The sequence below is a fragment of the Salvelinus namaycush genome, chromosome 6 (assembly GCF_016432855.1).
Source record: "Salvelinus namaycush isolate Seneca chromosome 6, SaNama_1.0, whole genome shotgun sequence".
NCBI lineage: Eukaryota > Metazoa > Chordata > Actinopteri > Salmoniformes > Salmonidae > Salvelinus > Salvelinus namaycush.
This window is the reverse complement of record NC_052312.1, coordinates 48,053,590-48,075,503: the sequence shown is the minus strand read 5'-3', so window position 1 is coordinate 48,075,503 and position 21,914 is coordinate 48,053,590. Positions and strand designations below refer to the sequence as shown.

Genomic DNA, 21,914 nt, shown 5'->3' with positions numbered 1-21,914 from the left:
TGGGACATGCTTAAACCACCAAGTCCTAAAGCAATGAGACTCCCTAAATCTTTCTCAGATTATTACCAATCCCACAAGGTATAATTCCAAACACCCAGAAAAGGCTACTCTCCTTTTTTTTTGTTATCCTCACAAATAATCCTGAGAGGTATGAGTCTGGTATTCTCTGTAATGACCTTAGTGATCACTGTTTTACAGCCTGTGTCCGTAATGGCTGCTCATTGAAACGACCTGTCCTGATTTGTCATATACGCTTGCTAAAAAACTTTAATGAGCAAGCCTTCCTTCATGACCTGGCCTCTGTAAATTGGTATAGAATCAGCTTGATCCCCTCTGTCCAAGACACTTGGACCTTCTTTTTTTATAATTTTTGCGGTATTGCTAACAAACACACCCCCATAAAGAAAATGAGAATCAATCTGACCGTGATCTGGCAGTGTAATGCGGTGCGTGTTGGTGGCAGGGAAGTCAGGCGCAGGAGAATGAACTTGGTAAAAACAGAGCTGTTTAATAAACATTCAAAAAAACTCCAAAAACCAAAGTATACAAAAATAACATAATAGGGTGCAAAACCCATCGCACACCAGGAAAAAATAACACACCTACATGCAACGAACAATCTCTGACAAGGACATGAGGGGAAACAGAGGGTTAAATACACAACATGTAATGAATGGGATTGGAACCAGGTGTGTAGGAAGACAAGACAAAACCAATGGAAAATGAAAAATGGATCAATGATGGCTAGAAGGTCGGTGACGTCGACCGCCGAACACCACCCGAACAAGGAGAGGGACCAACTTCGGCGGAAGTCGTGACAGGCAGTGTTACTCCACCTCAAGAATTCCATTTGGCGAAAGGCACAGCACACGTATACTCAGGCTGACTGGCTCTCGTTCAGGCAAATGAGAAATAAGTGCACTCAGGCTATCCGGAAGGCCAAAGTTAGTTACTTTAAGTAGCAGTTCTCTCTCTGTGGGTCTAATGCCAAGAAGTTCTGGAAAATGGTTAAAGACCTGGAGAATAAACTCTCCTCCTCACAGCTGCCCATGTCCCTTAATGTTGATGGTGTGGTTGTTACTGACAAGAAGCACATGGCTGAGCTTTTTAATCACCACTTCATTAAGTCAGGATTCCTATTTGACTTAGCCATGCCTCCTTGCCCGTCCAACATTTCCCATCTCCCTCTCTTTTTCCCCTGCCCCGCTACAAAGTTTCTCCCTCCAGGCGATCACTGAGTCTGAGGTGCCAAAGGAGCTCCTTAAACTTGACCCCAATAAACCATCTGGGTCAGATGGTTTAGACCCTTTATTCTTTAAGGTTGCTGCCCCTATCATCGCCAAGCCTATCTCTGACCTTTTTAACATCTCTCCTCTCTGGGGAGGTTCCCATTGCTTGAAAGGCAGCCACGGTGCAATCTTTATTTAAAGGGGAGATCAAGCTGATCCTAACTGTTATAGGCCAATTTCTATTTTGCCCTGTTAATCAAAAGTGTTGGAAAAACTTGTCAATAATCAACTGACTGGCTTTCTTGATGTCTATAGTATTCTCTCTGGTATGCAATCTGGTTTCTGCTCAGGTTATGGATGTGTCACTGCAACTTTAAAGGTCCTAAATGATGCCACCATTGCCCTTGATTCTAAGCAATGTTGTGCTGCTATTTTTATTGACTTAGCCAAAGCTTTTGATACGGTAGACCATTCCATTCTTGTGGGCTGGCTAAGGAGTATTGGTGTCTTTTTGGCCTGGTTTGTTAACTACCTCTCTCAAAGAGTGCAGTGTATAAAGTCAAAACATCTGCTGTCTCAGCCACTGCCTGTCACCAAGGGAGTACCCCAAGGCTCAATCCTAGGCCTCATGCTCTTCTCAATTTACATCAACAACATAGCTCAGGCAGTAGGAAGCGCTCTCATCCATTTATATGCAGATGATACAGTCTTATACTCAGCTGATCCCTCCCCGGGTTTTGTGTTAAATGCTCTACAACAAAGCTTTCTTAGCGTCCAACAAGCTTTCTCTACCCTTAACCTTGTTCTGAACACCTCCAAAACAAAGGTCATGTGGTTTGGTAAGAAGAATCCTCCTCTCCCCATCGGTGTGATTACTACCTCTGAGGGTTTAGAGCTCGAGGTAGTCACCAGATAGAAGTACTTGGGAGTATGGCTAGACGGTTACACTGTCCTTCTCTCAGCACATATCAAAGCTGCTGTCTAAGGTTAAATCTAGACTTGGTTTCCTCTATCGTAATAGCTCCTCTTTTACCCCAGCTGCCAAACTAACCCTGATTCAGATGACCATCCTACCCATGTTAGATTACGGAGACGTAATTTATAGATCGGCAGGTAAGGGTGCTCTCGAGCGGTTAGATGTTCTTTTCCATTCGGCCATCAGATTTGCCACCAATGCTCTTTATAGGACACAATACTGCACTCTATACTCCTCTGTATACTGGTCATCTTTGTATACCTGTCGCAAGACCCACTGGTTGATGCTTATTGATAAAACCCTCTTAGGCCGCACTCCCCCCTGTCTGAGATACCTACTGCAGCCCTCATCCTCCACATACAACACCCATTCTGCCAGTCACATTCTGTTTAAAGTCCCCAAAGCATCCATGGGTCGCTCCTCTTTTCAGTTTGCTGCAGCTAGAGACTGGAACGAGCTGCAAAAAACACAGTTGTGGCTGCTTCGCGTGATGTATTGTTGTCTCTACTTTCTTGCCCTTTATGCTGTTGTCTGTGCCCAATAATGTTTGTACCATGATTTGTGCTGCTACGATGTTGTGCTGCTGCCATGTTGTGTTGCTACCATGTTGTTGTCATGTGTTGCTGCCATGTTATGTGGTTGTCTTAGGTCTATATTTATGTAGTTCTATCGTGTTGTGTGTTTTGTTCTATATTTTCTTATATTATTTATTTATTTTTAATCCCATGCCCCCGTCCCCGCAGGAGGCCTTTTGCCTTTTGGTAGGCCGTCATTGTAAATAAGAATTTGTTCTTAACTGACTTGCCTAGTTAAATAAAGGTAAAACATTTATAAAATTAAAATAATTTGTTCTTAACTGACCTGCCTGCCCAGTTAAATAAAGGTTAAAAAAACAAGTGGAGACAGGTTAAAGAGGATTTTTAAGCCTTGATACAATTGAGACATGGATTGTGTATGTGTGCAACTCAGTGGGTGAATGACCAAGACAAAAGATTTAAGTGCCTTTGAACAGGGTATTGTGGTAGGTGCCAGGCGCACCGGTTTGTGTCGAGAACTGCAACGCTGCTGGGTTTTTCATGCTCAACAGTTCCCTGTGTGTATCAAGAATGGTCCACCACCCAAAGGACATCCAGCCAACTTGACACAACTGCGGAAAGCATTGGAGTCAATTGAGGCTGTTCTGAGGGCAAAAGGGTGAGGACCCTCCATCCATCATGTAGGTCTAGGGTTGTCAACATCACACCCCAGCCTTCCCTGTTCCTCTAAAGGTCATCACCCTCTCTCAACCCCAGTCTCCATTTATCTTCTCTGCCTCAGTGGCCAGCTGCCTGTCTCTGGCTCTCTGCCTTACACAATGTCATCCAGCCCTGACCCGCTGCACCGCATTGATGCTCCTATTTACAGTGCACTTACTAGATTTGTAGCATCCTGTGCCACCACTGTCAATCCTTAATAATAGTAATAGCTTAAGACGGACACAGGGTGGCGCTATAATGTCAGAATTCAGCGTCGTCGTCATTATGAGGGCCTTGAAAAAAATGTATGAAAATTGTATTAAGGATGTAATAATGACAATTGCCATTGACATTACATATAAACATGCACACTTGTTCTACTACATATGGGCTCGCAATGAGCTATTCTTACACTTTTTCATCGACTTTTTAAATGAATTTAGTCTAATAAATATGATGTAGCGGTAGTATGAACACGCCCATTAAAATACAGAACAAAGGCATAGCAGTAGGTAGTAGTTTGAGATGTATTAAGTGATTAGGAAAGCCCTATCTGTGTTTTATTTTGAAAAACAAGAAAACCCGGAAACTGATGGAAACAACTTCCGTTCCTTACTGCCTGAATGGTATGTGGAGAGAACGGCAACTTTAGACCGGGAAGTGGGGCATCTAAATCAAATCTAGCTAGCTAACTTTTCAAGTATACCTTAGCTTCCTGTTGACCATTGTATGAGGCCGAGATGCAAAGTCAGGATCCATGCGAAAATTGTAAGTTAACGATAGAAATTGTTAACAAATTTGATAACGTAGCTAACGTTAGCTAGGTTTTGTGTGCGTTCGATGTTCAACATGGCGTATGCCGTATCTTGCCCTATGATCCTGGCCTGTCTGAAATGGTGGCACTGGCAAGTCCACGTATCTGCAATATCGATATGTCTAGACCGTTTCGAAATCGTTCATGACTTTATTTCACGATATATCGTCAAATCAGCAGTTGCTTCATCCATTGTTGTTCTTATTAATAATGATATGTACCCATTGTTTCTTGAAAAATACACTTGTATGCCTCATGAGCTAAGTTCTGTCGTACCCAATTATGTATATAAACCATTGGTCGTACCCCATCATAACCCAAAATATAAGCTTGTTTTATTACAATCTTTGTCAATAATATAATTGTAAACAAACACTACATAGCCTCAAAACATGACTAAAACTATAATTTTGATATCATGGATAGCTATTTCTATTTGAGTGGTTACATTTCTCCAGCCCCGTCCCTTAACTTTTTACCTTAACATGGGTGGAGAGTCGGGACTCCGCTTTGTCATTGTTTCTACTGCTGGTGGCTGCGTTAAATATGCCATTAACATAACATATATTTTTTACTAACGTTAGTCTAAAGTGTATTAACTTTTTAGCTAGAGCTAGCTAACTAGGTCTTATGAATGCACGCGCCTTGTCAAAATTGCGTGCGCCTAGTCTTGGTAACCGTGTGTCGGCTAACAACTTATTTTCCTGTTTTTAGGTCCCCCTCTTCTTCTTCCCTCTCTGCGTCTCTTCATTCCACCACTGCGGCTTGTCTCTGCAGCCATGTGGCAAGTGGTTCAACGAGGAGACGTTCAAGATTATGGGATGCTGGAGGAGTTTGTCACCATGGTTACAGAGATTGTGCCAGAGCTTTTGAGTTGCGGTCAGAGGGCCCAACTAGTCCTGGGGCTTAGAGCAAGGGTAAGAGATTGGGTGCAGAATGGGGAAAATAAACATGCAACAAGATGATGATGGTAGTCCTAGCTTTTAGCCCAAACATACACCTAGAACTCCTACATAGATCTAGAACTCCTACATAGATCTAGAACTCCTACATAGATCTAGAACTCCTACGTAGATCTAGAACTCCTACGTAGACCTAGAACTCCTACATAGATCTAGAACTCCTACGTAGACCTAGAACTCCTACGTAGACCTAGAACTCCTACATAGTCCTAGAACTCCTACATAGTCCTAGAACTCCTACATAGTCCTAGAACTCCTACATATACCTTGAACTCCTACATAGATCTATAACTCCTACGTAGACCTAGAACTCCTACATAGTTCTAGAACTCCTACATAGACCTTGAACTCCTACATAGACCTTGAACTCCTACATATACTCCTAGCTATCTATTTGAGGTCTAAGCAGAACTTCTTCCGTGTACAGTATGAAGTTATATGCCTATCTATAATCAGAAGGCAGTTATTTTGCATCCTTTAGATCACTGAGCAGTCTACAAGAGCATGTTTCATCCACCTTTAGATGCAGATATTTCTAGTTATCATAGTAATACCACAATGCACCCTGGGGCTACCCTAGCCTTTAGCTCTGCCAGATAGTGTAGACAGTTGACTCTGGCCTGAGACAACGGTCTGGTAATGGTAATTGACTGAGATGAAGACCCTGACGTTGATTAACTCAATTGAATACTGACATTGGGCCTTATCTAGGCTATCTTTCATTTTCCCAATGAGAACAGAGCAGTGCCTAGGAAGTGTGGGGTTGACCTTTGACCGACTATTGACTGGCCATTTGTCATTTCAGTTGGTTCTGGAGTTGTGTCGCACTGAGCAGACATTAGACCTCACAAAAATTCAAAAACACCTGGACAGGATCCGATCCCTCACATCCACTGAGGAAGCAGAGGTAAGTATCTTTCAAAGAGGGATTGGAGGTGAAGAATACATGCCTATGTCAGTGGGCACACTAACTGATGTTCACTGATGGGTACATCCATTTGAATTCAATCACTTTTAGACATCACCCCTTTTAAATTGAACAAAACCTTCCATACATATTTGTCCATTGTAGAAGTGCTCAGAAAGTGACTTTTTGTACCTGAATGCCAAAACATTCAAGAGATAAAGGTATACCCGACCATACCATGACATCATGTCTTCATCACTAAAAAAGATAACCAGTTGAGATTGATATCATTGAAAAACGTGCAAACAGTGTTTTCAAACTATTTTATAGTTTCTTTTTTTTTTTTTTTTTTTTTAATGTTTTTTAATAATCTTTGTCATTTTTTAACCTTAATAAATGTAAATTATCTAAAAACACTTAAACTCAGATTATTTTCATATTTGCATATGTTGTATCTCAGACCCTATTTTACATCAACTGAAGTTTTTGTGTTGAACCCGCAATGGGTTGAGACACAACGTACTCTTAAATACAGGTTGTCATGTTGTGGCTGATAAATGTGCTAAAATGGGAATCAAATTGAAATGTCTACTTTTAAATGGTACCACAAAAATTGTTGTAGGTCCACACATTAGAGAATGTTGACTAGAATGAAATATGTTGTTTTAAATGATACTATCAATCCTCCATAGGAAACCTATTGAAATCATAGAAATATGGATAATAGACATGACCATTTTAAGTTGACATTTGACGGTGGGTGGACCTGCGGTCATCTTTGTGGTAGAAAATTAGAAGAAAACATTTCCATTCAATTAAAATAATGGTGTACCAGCTAACTTGCAGTGGTCTGGGGAGATTTGTACATTCTATTTCTATGATTGAAATGACACCCACCCTGTATTCAAGAGCATGTTGTGTCTCAACCGATGGCAGGCTCAACACAAAAACCTCAGATGATGTAGTGACGGCAGGTAGCCTAGTGGTTCGAGCGTTGGGCCAGTAACCGAAAGGTTGCTAGGTCGAATCTGTCATTCCTGAACAAGGCAGTTAACCCACTAAGCCGTCATTGTAAATAAGAATTTGTTCTTAACTGACTTGCCAAGTTAAATAAAAAATGTAAAGGTTTAAGCTACAACATATGGGAATATGAAACAAATCTGAGATTATTTGTTTATATATATATATATATATATTTTTTTAAATAAATTATTTTAAAAAATGACAACCCTTCTTGTAAGCTTTTAAATGGCATCAAACCCAACCGTTTATCTTTTCCAGTAATGAAGACATGGATGTCTCATGGTGTGGTGGGGTATGCAAAATGGGTCAACTTTACCTCCTGAATGTTTTGGCATTCAGATACAAAAAGTAACTTTCTGACCACTTCTTCCATAGGTAAATATGTATGGAATTTTTTATTTAAATCAAAACAGATGCTGTCAAAAAGTAATTGAATTCAAATGGATTTAACCTGATGTGCACCCGGTTGGCTGGAGAGTCAGCTTTAGGACCAATGAAAAATGATCTATAATGTGCTAACTCCACCCACCCGTGTCACCAGGCGATACCAAACCAATAAGCCCAACCAGACATACAGTATTGTGTGATTGAGTTGTAAGCTTCAATGATGTAATAGTTGTGCGTGTTTTGTTGCAGTCAGGTGATGCAGAGGTGGAATTATCTGAATCAAAGTTTGTGGAGCTGGTTGAATCTCTGCTGAAAGACCCAAGTGAAAGGGAGAACTTCTACCAGGTTCGTTTCTCCATTTACAGTTGAAGTCGGAAGTTGACAAACACTTGCGTTGGAGTCATTAAAAGTTGTTTTTTAACCACTCTACACATTTCTAGTTAACAAACTATAGTTTTGGCAAGTCGGTTAGGACATCTACTTTGTGCATGACACAAATAATATTTCCAACAATTGTTTACAGAAAGATTATTTCACTTATAATTCACTGTATCACAATTCCAGTGGGTCAGAAGTTTACATACACTAAGTTGACTGTGCCTTTAAACAGCTTGGAAAATTCCAGAAAATGATGTCATGGCTTTAGAAGCTTCTGTTAGGCTAATTGACATAATTTGAGTCAATTGGAGGTGTACCTGTGGATATATTCAAGGCCTACCTTCAAACTCAGTGCCTCTTTGCTTGACATCATGGAAAAATCAAAAGAAATCAGCCAAGACCTCAGGTTCATCCTTGGTTCATCCTTGGGAGCAATCAGGTTCATCCTTGGGAGCAATTTCCAAAACGCCTGAAGGTACCGCGTTCATCTGTACAAACAATAGTATGCAAGTATAAACACCATGAGACCACGCAGCCGTCATACCGCTCAGGAAGGAGACGCGTTCTGTCTCCTAGAGATGAAAGTACTTTGGTGTGAAAAGTGCAAATCAATCCCAGAACAACAGCAAAGGACCTTGTGAAGATGCTGGAGGAAACAGGTACAAAAGTATCTATATCCACAGTAAAACGAGTCCTATATCGACATAACCTGAAAGGCTGCTCAGCAAGGAAGAAGCCACTGCTCCTAAACCGCCATAAAAAAAGCCAGAAATGTCCTCTGGTCTGATGAAACAAAAATAGAACTGTTTGGCCATAATGAACATCGTTATGTTTGGAGGAAAAAGGGGGATAATTGCAAGCCGAAGAACACCATCCCAACCGTGAAGCACGGGGGTGGCAGCATCATGTTGTGGGGGTGCTTTGCTGCAGGAGGGACTGGTGCACTTCACAAAATAGATGGCATCATGAAGGACAATTATCTGGATATATTGAAGCAACATCTCAAAACATCAGTAAGGATGTTAAAGCTTGGTCGCAAATGGGTCTTCCAAATGTAAAATGACCCCAAGCAAACTTTCAAAGTTGTGGCAAAATGGCTTAAGGACAACAAAGTCAAGGTATTGGAGTGGCCATCACAAAGTCCTGACCTCAATCCTATGGAAAATGTGTGGGCAGAACTGAAAAAGCGTGTGCGAGCAAGGAGGCCTACAAACCTGACTTAGTTACACCAGCTGTCAGGAGGAATGGGCCAACTTATTGTGGGAAGCTTGTGGAAGGCTACCCAAAATGTTTGACCCAAGTTAAACAATTTAAAGGCAATGCTACCAAATACTATTTGAGTGTATGTAAACTTCGGACCCACTGGGAATGTGATGAAAGAAATAAAAGCTGAAATAAATAATTCTCTCTACTATTATTCTGACATTTCACATTCTTCAAATAAAGTGATGATCCTAACTGACCTAAGACAGGGAATTTTTACTATGATTAAATGTCAGGAATTGTGAAAAACTGAGTTTAAATGTATTTGGCTAAGGTGTATGTAAACTTCCGACTTCAATTGTAGTCTTCGCTCCATTTAGTCTTCGCTACAGTTAGAACCTAGCCTGGTAGCAGATCTGATGGTGATTTTGCCTACTCCATTGTCAATGTTTGGCCTCACAATTCCATAAGGAGTTGGCAAGAAAGCAGAAACAGACTGGCACCCAGGCTAGTTAGAACTCTGAGAGGCTGAGTTTTTATATTCTGAATGTTACATCCATGTACAAGACTGCATCTCCAATACTTTAAAGTACAATATTTATATGTTCGAGTCCTTCTCGTTCACACATACTGTATCTCCACCTCCAGGTGTTTGTGGTTTAGTTATGATTTCTTTATAGATCAAACAAAAGGCTTAAACTTTCTGCTTTAGGATTTTGAAGTGGCTGTATGATGCTCTAAGACCAAAGGTAATATCAGTACACATTTTAGCCTAATTATGGACATTAATTATTTCATTAATTTATTCTCTCCTAGGACGTGTTCCCTGTGGAATTTGGGCCCAAGTATGACACTGCAATACAGATGCTGATGTTAGAATTCCTTTCCAGACTTGAGAAGTTACTTCCCATACCAGACCTTGAACAGGTAATAAGAATGAGTAACACCTTTATCTAATTAGCTTTGGGAATTAGAAGTCAAGAATACCAAGCAAGAATCAATAATATTTTCATGTATAATAAACTGTGTGTTGGACATGAGTATGCAGTTGTTAATGCTTTTAAACCATGTTCCTCTCTCTCAAGACTGCCTCCTTGTTAAATGCTGTCCCCTCTGCCCTGGAGAAATGTGTACAGTTTGTACCTGACCCCAAACAATTGAGGACCCTGCTCCAGTACCACAGAAAACGTGGACATTTGGACTCCATCCGTAAGTATCACACAGATTTATAGAGAATCCATGGCTTGGATTGTTTCTGCAAAAATGGCAAATGATGAGTGTCAGGTAGAGGAAATATATTATTGGTTTTGTTTGTCTGGTAACAGTTTATATTTGAGGCATTGATATAATTATCATATATGCTGTTCAATTTAACCTTCATTTTTTTAATTGTCTCCCTCTTTTGCATAAAAAGGAACTCCATCGTCCTTTGGTGACTTCATCCTCTCCTCTCTGTCTCTTCCTCCATATGTGCGAGTGGTGACTGCCCCAGATGTAGACTCAGATACACAATCAGAAGGGATGAATTTGGAGGGAATGGAAGCAAGAGAGTTGTTGGAGAATCGGACAAAGGAAATCGATGTACTAGTCCCAGCAGATGAAGTTAAAAGATACATAATTACTGAGCAGGATTACGTTATGGACATGGAGTCTGCCGTTGGGGAAATTGACAATCAAGCTGTCACTGGCTTGAATTTACTCAGACCATCACATTTTCAACAATTAAAACGAAGCAAAAGGCTGCAAATTAAGAAAATGTTTTCAAAACGACGGAAACCTCGAAAGACCGATTCCTCCGGGCGCGCAATCAAACAGCCATCATCCAAGGTGCGCGTCTCCCCCAAAGGACGAAAACCACGAAAGACTGATTCTTCCGGGCGTGCAATCAAACAGCCATCATCCTCCAAGGGTCGGCCCTCCCCAAAGAAGTCATGCAAAAGAGGCCCATTCAGTAAGACATGTGAAGTGTGTGGGAAGACTTTCACTCGAGTCACAGCCATGAAAAGGCATCAGCTAACCCACACTGGAGATCTCAAGTTTAAGTGCCTCATGTGTGAAAAAAGCTTCAGGGATGGTCATAATCTGAAGAGACACCAGAGGCGAGTTTGTGAAAAGGAGCTAAACATGTTGGATGAAGATAAAAATGAGGATGAGATCCCACAACCCTCAACTAGCAAACCTCAGATCACATCACTCCTCAAGACACCCTCTCCACCAGAGCCATCTCATCAAGGAACTCTGGACACTATCACATCCTCTAACACATGCTCTGTGTGTGGGAGGTATTTTGCTCGTACTTCAAGCTTGGTAAGGCACATGAGCTCCCACTCAAAAGAGCGTCCATTTGGGTGTGTCAATTGTGATAAGAGATTCAAGTATTCGTACGATTTGAAAAAACACCAGAGAGAATTGTGTCAGAAAGTGACCCAGGGAGATTTGTGTCAGGATGTTGGTCAGAACATGGCACAACAAAAGAGTGGCCTGCAACCAGAGAAGGATTTTCTTGCCACTGCAGAGAATCGAACCCAGATAGATTCCAAAACCTGTTATGTCTGTGGTAAGATTTTGACTTGTACCTCACAGATGGAAAGGCACTTGAAATCTCACTCAAAGGCACGTCCCTTTAATTGTGCTGTTTGTGAGAGAAGTTTTAAGTACAAAGATACCTTGAAGAAACATCAGGAAATCCTTGGCCACGAGGGCATCCTAGAAGACTTGGGTCAGAATGTGGACCAGCAAGAAGTGGAAGTTAACACCGAGAGTTGCATCAGCCCTCTCACTACCAAGGAAATCGACACTGAGCCCCTTATCACGGCTGCTACCTCAGTGCCGACTCTCAAAGAACCCAAACCATGCACTGTGTGTGGGAAGATTTTTAACCGTGCTTCAGTTATGGCTATTCATATGAGATCCCATTCAGATGAGCGTCCTTATCAATGTGGCAACTGTGAACAGCGCTTTAAGTACATGCACAATCTGAATCAACACCAGAGATATATCTGTAAGGTGAACCGAGAAGAGTCCTCTCAGATGGTAGACCAGCACCAAGAGGAGGCGTCTAGTGAACTGCTGGCTGTTAAGGCTGATAACCCAGAGACATCTACCAGTCAACTACAACTGGTTCACTGGTGTAAAAAATGTGGAAAGTGTTTCGATGACATCTGTAATTTGAAGCAACACCAGGAAAGTTCATGCAAAGAGGAAAAAGTAAAGGTGGTCTTCCAATGTGAAAAAAGAAAGGTAGTCTTCAAATGTGATGATTGTGGGAAGGACTTCAAAGGTTCATCATCCCTAAGGACACACAAGCGAATTCACAACCCATTCTATTGCTCTGATTGTGGAAGGGTCCTCCCAAACTCCATTGCCTTTGACAGACACAAGCTGATGCAGCACAAGGAAATCCAGTGTACCATGTGTGAGAAGACCTTTACCCTGTTGGGGCGTCTGAGAGATCACTACCTGCATCAACATAAATTCACAGGACCATACGCCTGCTCTCAATGTGAGAAAACTTTTACCCAGTTAAGATACCTTGTTGAACATGAGAGAGTTCACTCAGGAGAGTACCCTTACCAGTGCTCTGTTTGTCAAGCAAAGTTCAATAAAGCAAATTCTCTAACAATACACAGTAGGAAGCACACAGGAGAAAAGCCATTCCTGTGCTGGCAGTGTGGAAAGAGTTACAAGGATCGTGGAAACCTGTCAATGCATATGGGGACTCACTCAGAGGAGAAACCCTTTTCTTGTTCGCAGTGTGACATGACTTATCGGACAAAGATTCAGCTGAATACACACATTGAACAAGTTCATGAGGGGGTGAGATATACCTGTGCAGTCTGTGGAAAGCAGTTTTTGAAAGCAGTGTCATTGATAAGACATGAACTCACTCACACAGGAGAAAGACCATGGCCATGCTCCTATTGCACAAAAACCTTCATCACTGCCAATGAAAGGAGATTGCATGAAAGATACCATACTGGTGAGAGACCATACAAATGCCAAGACTGTGGAAAGTCCTTCGTACAGTTATGTTTTCTGAAAGCACACCAACGACTTCACACAGGAGAGAAGCCATTTGCATGCAGCGTTTGTGACAAACGTTTCAGATTGAATTACCATAGGCAAAGACACGAGCAAACCCATACAGGAAAACAGAAGCCACATGTGTGTGCGGAATGTGGGTTAGCTTTCGCTCAAAGAAAGCGCTTGACTGAACACCAATGCACTCACTCCTTGAATTAAAATGTACTTTCTTTTAACTCTAATGTTTCTTTGTATTGTTATTCATTTTATGACAGTACAGTGGGGAAAGTAGTGAGGGAGACAGACAGAAAGAAGGGTAGAGAAGGGGCTTGAACCCTCGTCACCAAGCATTACCACTCTGTTAGACTCTGGCATTTGAGTTCTTGTTGTGTACTATAAATAAAAACACAGGTTTAACACCTCAGGTTTGAATTAATATTCTAATTTTCAGCTTTGTTTCATCATTACATCGATAATTTCAATAGCTAATTTGTAGTATGTACAGTAAAGGATGAAACATGTAAACGGTTCTCAAATAATGTGAACTGTTCTCAAATAACCACAACATTGCATTTTATGATCATGGCAATAATAAAGGAGGACATGAAAATATCCATGTGTATTCACATTTGTAACTTTTGGAAAATATACACTTCATAGAGAAGTCAACCAATGCATGCAAAAATATCTGTTTTATTAGGATCCTTCAGGATCATTACCGGTTAAACTGGAACAAAATTATTAATTACGTTTGATTTTACTGCAAGGTAGGCTAATCCCTGGAAAGGTCCTTTGCAGGAAGGGTATTCGGCAAAGGCTATTGACATTTTTATTTGACAGTTTCATGATATTTACGCACTTCCCGGTGGGTTTTCTTAATTGTAATAATTATCAAAGGGTATGGCTAACCTATAGTAAGCGTTCCAATATGGCAAACCAAGTCAGTAACTGAATTTGCTGGCAAATATGTCTTTCTTATAATGTACAACTTCACGGGGATTTGTTATTCAGAAATTTGTGGGCGGTAAACGCAACCGGAAATTGAACGGACTAAATTCTCTGTCACACTGCTACTGAAGATAAGGTTTAAAACTTGCAAGCCTTTAAACGTAGAAATCATAGCTGTCACACTTAGCAACATTTCATGTTTTTTGGGTGAATATGGTATGAGGACGAGATGGACGAGAATCCTGACGAAAATGGTATTGTGGATTTTGTTAACTAGGCTTGGTGTGCAACATGTCGTATCCTTGCTAAATTTGCATTTGTTGTTCTTTTAGCATGCTAGGAATGTGAGGACTAGTATTTCAGAATCATCCACGGTTATGTTTTGTAAGGGATAGCCTGTTTTAATAATAATTGATTGGATATATGTAGTTATTCAGCACGCTTTGCATTGTAGGAGAAAATAGAGACCTGACGTTACCTTGACAAGAATGCATTGTTTTTACCCCAAATAAATAACCTGTCTTTTTAAACATATTCGAAACTAATCGGGTGCGCGTTGTTGGCTTGTGCATGCAGTTCGAACGTTTGGGGCATCACCATAGGTTTCATTGTCTGTTATTTGAAATCTGCTACATTTTAGTAAATATTTTAAACATGTATTTGAAGCAGCTCTGTTTTATGTTCAATTTAACTTTGAATCTGTTAAGTATTCAATCAGGGTTGCGGCTCATATCAATTTCTTTAGCCCCGCACTGTATGTAGATGCTGAGATTGGGCTCGTTGGGACGTCCTTACCCTTACTTTATTACATTTAAACTTAAATGGGGTGACGTCAGAGTTGGACGTCCCAATGGTCCATTTTATACTGAACAAAACTTTAAACGCCACATGTAACGTTAGTGTTGGTCCCATGTTTCATGAGCTGAAATAAAAGATCCCAGAAATGTCCTATATGCACAAAAAGCTTACTTCTCTCAAATGTTGTGCACATATTTGTTTGCATCCCTGTTAATGAGCATTTCTAATTTGCCAAGATAATCTGTCCCCATGACAGTTGGAGCATATCAAGAAGCTGATTAAACAGCATGATCATTACACAGGTACACCTTGTGCTGGGGACAATAAAATGCCATTCTAGGGGACAATAAAAGGCCATTCTAAAAGTTCAGTTTTGTCACACAACACAATGCCACAGATGTCTCAAGTTAAGAGGGAGTGTGCAATTGACATGCTGACTCCAGGAATGTCCACCAGAGCTGTTGCCAGACAATTGAATGTTCATATCTCTACCATAAGCCGCCTCCAACGACACCTGATGATGGCGCCGGAAGGGATGGCTGCCGTCTTATTGGGTCTTAACCAACCATTTTATTTTTCGCGTTCTTCATAACTTGTTTTGTACATAATGTTGCTGCTACTGTCTCTCATGACCGAAAAGAGCTGGACATCAGAACTGCGATTTACCTCAGATTAGACGAAGAGTTTTTCTAAAATGAGTCGGACGAGAAGGATATACTACAGACACCTGACCAGACCCAGATCTCCATCATTCGCTGGAGAAGGAAACCGAGATTTTTGCAGAAACAGAAGTGGCTAATCAGCCGTTGCCTTCCGTCCTGCTAGCTAACGTTCATTTGCTGGAAAAGAAATAGAACGAACTGAAAGCACGTGTATATACTACCAACGAAACATTAATAACTGTAATATCTTATGTTTCACCGAGTCGTGGCTGAATGACGACATTAAGAACATACAGCTGGCGGGTTATACACTCTATCGGCAGGTTAGAACTGCAGCCTCTGGTAAGACACGGGGTGGGGGCCTATGCATATATGTAAACAACAGCTGGTGCACGATATCTAACCTGCTCACCTGAGGTAGTGTGGTCTACAGCTTATCATGAGATACTCTATCTACCTAGAGTTTTCATCTGTATTTTTTTGTAGCTGTCTACGTACTACCACAGACCGATGCTGGCACTAAAAGCACACTCAATGAGCTGTATACCGCCATAAGCAAACAGGAAAATGCTCATCCAGAGGCGGCACTCCTATTGGCCAGGGGCTTTAATGCAGGGATACTTAAATCAGTTTTACCTCATTTCTATCAGCACTAGAGGGGAAAAAGATATAGACCACCTTTACTCCACACACAGAGATGTGTACAAACCTCCCTTGTCCTCCATTTGGCAAATCTGACCATAATTCTATCTTCCTGATTACAAGCAAAAATGTAAACAGGAAGCACCAGTGACTGTCTATAAAAAAAAAAAAAGTGGTCAGATGAAGCAGATGCTAAGCTACAGGACTGTTTTGCTAGCACAGACTGGAATATGTTCTGGGATTCTTCCGATGGCATTGAGGAGTAAACCACATCTGTCACTGGCTTTATCAATAAGTGAATCGAGGACGTCGTACCCAGAGGGACTGTACGTACATACCCCAACCAGAAGCCATGGATTACAGGCAACATATGGCACTGAGCTAAAGGGCAGAGCTGCCTCTTTCAAGGAGCGAGACTCTAACCCGGAAGCTTATGAGAAATCCCGCTATGCCCTCCGATGAACCATCAAACAGGCAAAGGGTCAATACAGGACTAAGATCGAATCGTACCTCACCGGCTCCGACGATCGTCGGATGTGGCAGGGCTTGCAAACTATTACAGACTACAAAGGGAAGCACAGCCGAGAGCAGCCCAGTGACACGAGCCTACCAGATGAGCTAAATCATTTCTATGGTCGCTTCAAGGCAAGTAACACTGAAACATGCATGAGAGCATCAGCTGTTCCGGATGACTGTGATCACGCTCTCCGCAGCCGATGTAAGACCTTTAAACAGGTCAACATTCACAAGGCCGCAGGGCCAGACGGATTACCAGGATGTGTACTCCGAGCATGTGCTGACCAACTGGCAAGTGTCTTCACTGACATTTTCAACCTCTCCCTGTCTGAGTCTGTAATACCAACATGTTTGAAGCAGACCACCATAGTCCCTGTGCCCAAGAACACTAAGGTAACCTGCCTAAATGACGACTGACCCGTAGCACTCATGTCTGTAGCCATGAAATGCTTTGAACGGCTGGTCATGGCTCAATTCAAAACCATAATCCAAGAAACCATAGACCCACTCCAATTTGCATACCGCACCAACAGATCCACAGATGATGCAATATTCATTGCACTCCACGCTGCCCTTTCACACCTAGACAAAAGGAACACCTATGTGAGAGTGCTATTCATTGACTACAGCTCAGCGTTCACCACCGTAGTGCCTTCCAAGTTCATCACTAAACTAAGGAGCCTGGGACTAAACACCTCCCTCTGCAACTGGATCCTAGACTTCCTGACGGGCCGCCCCCCAGGTGATAAGGGTAGGCAACAACACATCCGCCACACTGATCCTCAACACTGGGGCCCCTCAGGGGTGCGTGCTCAGTCCCCTCCTGTACTCCCTGTTCACTCATGAGTGCACGGCTAGGCATGACTCCCAACGCCGTCATTAAGATTGCTGATGACACAACAGTGGTAGGCCTGATCACCGACAACGATAAGACAGCCTATGGGGAGGAGGTCAGAGATCTGACCGTGTGGTGCAAGTACAACAATCTCTCCCTCAACATGATCAAGACAAAGGAGATGATCGTGGACTACAGGAAGAGGACCGAGCACGCCCCCATTCTCAGCGACAGGGTTGTTGTGGAGCAGGTTAGGAGCTTCAAGTTGCTTGCCGTCCACATCACTAACATGGTCCAAGCACACCAAGACAGTCGTGAAGAGGGCACGACAAAACCTATTCCCACCTCAGGAGACTGAAAAGATTTGGCATGGGTCCTCAGATCCTCAAAAGGTTTTACAGCGGCACCATCGAGAGCATCTTGATGGGTTGAATCACTGCCTGGTATGGCAACTGTTTGGCCTCCGACCGCAAGGCACTACAGAGGGTAGTGCGTACTGCCCAGTACATCACCATGGGCAAAGCTTCCTGCCATCCAGGACCTCTATACCAGGCATTGTCAGAGGAAGGCCCTAAAAATTGTCAGACTCCAGCCACCCTAGTCATACACTTTTCTCTCTGCTACTGCATGGCTTCTTCACCTGCGGGATCGTCTGAGACCAGCCACCCAGACAGCTGATGAAACTGAGAACTATTTATGTCTGTAATAAAGCACTTTTGTGGGGAAAAACTAATTCTGATTGGCTGGGCCTGGCTTCCAATTGGGTGGGCCTATGCCCAGTCATGTGAAATCCATAAATTAGAACCTAATGAAAATCGTAAATCGACTAATTTTCTTATTTGAACTGTAACTCAGTGAAATCGTTGAAATTGTATGTTGTGTTTTATATTTTTGTTCAGTATAGCATTTAGACCTCGCCTTCTAACTATACCTAGGTTCTATGAATGTGTACACCTGGTCAAGGTGACTGTATAGTGCAGTGGGAAAACTTCCTAGCTAGCCAGACATCTGGGTAGCTTTGTTTACAAATTTATTTTCCTATTTTTAGGTCCCCCTCTTCATCTTTCCTCTCTGCGTCTCTTCATTCCACCACTGCGGCTTGTCTCTGCAGCCATGTGGCAAGTGGTTCAGCGAGGAGATGTTCAAGATTATGGGATGCTGGAAGAGTTTGTCACCACGGTGACCGAGATTGTGCCAGAGCTTTTGAGTTGCAGTCAGAGGGCCCAACTCATTCTGGGGCTTCGAGCAAGGGTAAGAGATTGGGTTCAGAATGGGGAAAAAGAAGCATGCAACAAGATCATGTGAGGTTAGTCTCTGACAACACTATTGTTGACTCTAGCCTAAACAGCCAGCTGTTAAACATTGACTGAGATGAAGACCCTGACACTGGTTTCTCAAATACTGCTGCTGGCCCTTAGCTAGGCTATCTATCATTTTCTCCAAATGTGTCCCAATAAGAACAGAGCAATGCCTATGAAGCGTGTGGTTGACCTTTTCACTACTCCTGACTGGTCATCTGTAATTTTAGATGGTTCTGGAGTTGTGTCGCACTGAGCAGACAGCAGACCAAGACATTCAGCAACACCTGGACAGGATCCGAAGCCTCATATCCACTGGGGAAGCAGAGGTGAGTATCTTTCTGGGAGGGAGCAAAGACCTATGTCACTCAAAGTATTCTGTCATTGAGTTGTAAAATGGGATTATTTAATTGTTGTGCGTGTTTTGTTGCAGTCAGGTGATGCAGAGGTGGAATTATCTGAATCAAACTTTGTGGAGCTGGTTGAATCTCTGCTGAAAGACCCAAGTGAAAGGGAGACCTTTTACCAGGTTTGTTTTGCTCTTATACGGTGGGAAAGTATCAACGTTTTGCTGGTCTATGTTTTAGTGGCCTAGTTTTATATTGTTTCAAACCAATATAAATATAGGGTTTATTGGCATTTTAGGTTAATTTATTCTCTCCTAGGACGTGTTCCCTGTGGAATTTGGGCCCAAGTATGACACTGCAATACAGATGCTGATGTTAGAATTCCTTTCCAGACTTGAGAAGTTACTTCCCATACCAGACCTTGAACAGGTAATAAGAATGAATAACACCTTTATCTAATTAGCTTGGGGAATTAGAAGTCAAGAATAGCAATCAGTAATATGTTTCACTTTTAAACAAAGAAACTCAGTGTGACATGAGTTTGTAGTTGTTAATGCTTTTATACCATGTTCCTCTTTCTCAAGACTGCCTCCTTGTTAAATGCTGTCCCCTCTGCCCTGGAGAAATGTGTACAGTTTGTACCTGACCCCATACAATTGAGGACCCTGCTCCAGTACCACAGAAAACTTGGACATTTGGACTCCATCCGTAAGTATCACACAGTGTTATAGATTGGTTGTGCCAAAATTGCAATTATAAACGGGGTAGTTTGGGTCTTGGATACTGATTGGTTGATACCGCATTTCAGCCATGTGTATATCAAACAATTTACCACAGGTATGATGTATAAATACTTGTTTACTGCTCTAATTACGTTGGTAACCAGTTTATATTAGCAATAAGGCACCTCTGTTTTTTGGGGTGTATGGCCACTGCTAAGGGCTGTATACAGGCACTCCACATTGCGTCGTGCTTAAGAACAGCCCTTAGCCGTGGTATATTGGCCATATACCACACCCCCTCGGCCTTATTGCTTAAATGTACCACACACCCTCGGCCTTATTACTTGAATGATTTGTGTCAAGTAGAACAAATTAGACTTTGATCGGTTAAAGTTTATATTTGAGGCATTTACATAATTTGCATGTATGTTAGTTAACTACTGTTGCAAAAAAAGTGAATTCACAGTTTAACTTTTTTTTTTTCATTGTCTCCCTCTTTTGCATAAAAAGGAACTCCATCGTCCTTTGGTGACTTCATCCTCTCCTCTCTGTCTCTTCCACCATATGTGCGAGTGGTGACTGCCCCAGATGTAGACTCAGATACACAATCAGAAGGGATGAATTTGGAGGGAATGGAAGCAAGAGAGTTGTTGGAGAATCGGACAAAGGAAATCGATGTACTAGTCCCAGCAGATGAAGTTAGAAGATACATAATTACTGAGCAGGATTATGGTATGGACATGGAGTCTGCCGTTGGGGAAATTGACAATCAAGCTGTCACTGGCTTGAATTTACTCAGACCATCACATTTTCAACAATTAAAACGAAGCAAAAGGCTACAGATTAAGGAAATGTGTTCAAAAGGTAGAACACCTCAAAATACTGGGCTTGCAAACAGACAGCCATCATCCTCCAAGGTGTGCCCTTCCCCAAAGAAGTCATGCAAAAGAGGCCCATTCAGTAAGGCATGTGAAGTGTGTGGAAAGACTTTCACTCGGGTCGCAGCCATGAAAAGGCATCAGCTAACCCACACTGAAAATCTCAAGTTTAAGTGCCACAAATGTGAAAAATTATTCTCTGATGGTCATAATCTGAAGAGACACCAGAGGCGAGTTTGTGAAAAGGAGCTAAACATGTTGGATGAAGATAAAAATGAGGAAGAGATCCCACAACCCTCAACTAGCAAACCTCAGATCACATCACTCCTCAAGACTTCCTCTCCACCAGAGCCATCTCATCAAGGAACTCTGGACACTATCACAGCCACTAACACATGCTCTGTGTGTGGGAGGTTTTTTACTCGTACTTCCAGCTTGGTGAGGCACATGAGCTCCCACTCAAAAGAGCGTCCATTTAGGTGTGTCAATTGTGGTAAGAGATTCAAGTATTCATACGATTTTAGAAAACACCAGAGAGAATTGTGCCAGGATGTTGGTCAGAACATGGCACAACAAAAGAGTGGCCTGCAACCAGAGAAGGATTTTCTTGCCACTGCAGAGAATCGAACCCAGGTAGATTCCAAAACCTGTTATGTCTGTGGTAAGATTTTGACTTGTACCTCACAGATGGAAAGGCATTTGAAATCTCACTCAAAGGCACGTCCCTTTCATTGTGCTATTTGTGAGAGAAGTTTTAAGTACAAAGACTCTTTGAAGAAACATCAGGAAATCCTTGGACACGAGGGCATCCTAGAAGACTTTGGTCTGAGTGTGGACCATCAACAAGTGGAAGTTAACACAGAGAGTTGCAGCAGCCCTCTCACTACCAAGGAAAACAACACTGAGCCCCTTATCAAGGCTTTTACTCCAGCGCCAACTGCCAAAGAACACGCATGCACTGTGTGTGGGAAGATTTTGGACTGTGCTTCTCATTTAGCTACTCATATGAGATCCCATTCAGATGAGCGTCCTTATCAATGTGTCAACTGTGAACAGCGTTTTAAGTACAAGCAAAGTTTGAATCAACACCAGAGATATATCTGTAAGGTGAACCGAGAAGAGTCCTCTCAG

At 42.1% G+C, this 21,914-nt stretch overlaps 2 protein-coding genes across 2 annotated transcripts in view; both read left to right on the top strand.

Annotated features, from left to right (window-relative positions):
- Positions 1 to 4,040: 4,040 nt before the first annotated feature.
- On the top strand, positions 4,041 to 13,379 carry LOC120050113 (zinc finger protein 420-like). Its single transcript, XM_038996761.1, has 7 exons — positions 4,041 to 4,208; positions 4,969 to 5,171; positions 6,022 to 6,123; positions 7,783 to 7,878; positions 9,931 to 10,041; positions 10,200 to 10,323; positions 10,529 to 13,379. Exons 1-7 carry the CDS (start codon positions 4,181 to 4,183, stop codon positions 13,354 to 13,356), a joined length of 3,492 nt encoding a protein of 1,163 aa, XP_038852689.1. The 5' UTR covers positions 4,041 to 4,180; the 3' UTR covers positions 13,357 to 13,379.
- An 831-nt stretch (positions 13,380 to 14,210) lies between these two features.
- The window catches only part of LOC120050112 (zinc finger protein 16-like), a 32,134-nt gene continuing 24,430 nt past the window's right edge, over positions 14,211 to 21,914 (top strand). Inside the window, exon 1 of the mRNA XM_038996757.1 lies at positions 14,211 to 14,339. Coding sequence (XP_038852685.1) covers positions 14,315 to 14,339 — 25 coding nt within the window. The 5' untranslated portion in view covers positions 14,211 to 14,314. The remainder of the gene's footprint in view (positions 14,340 to 21,914) is intronic.

Excerpts from the sequence above, each read along its gene's own strand:
- LOC120050113 (XM_038996761.1), top strand. The coding sequence starts at position 4,181 with ATGCAAAGTCAGGATCCATGCGAAAATT. Across the intron at positions 6,124-7,782 it reads CATCCACTGAGGAAGCAGAG|TCAGGTGATGCAGAGGTGGA; the intron begins GTAAGTATCTTT and ends GTTTTGTTGCAG. Across the intron at positions 10,324-10,528 it reads TGGACATTTGGACTCCATCC|GAACTCCATCGTCCTTTGGT; the intron begins GTAAGTATCACA and ends TTGCATAAAAAG.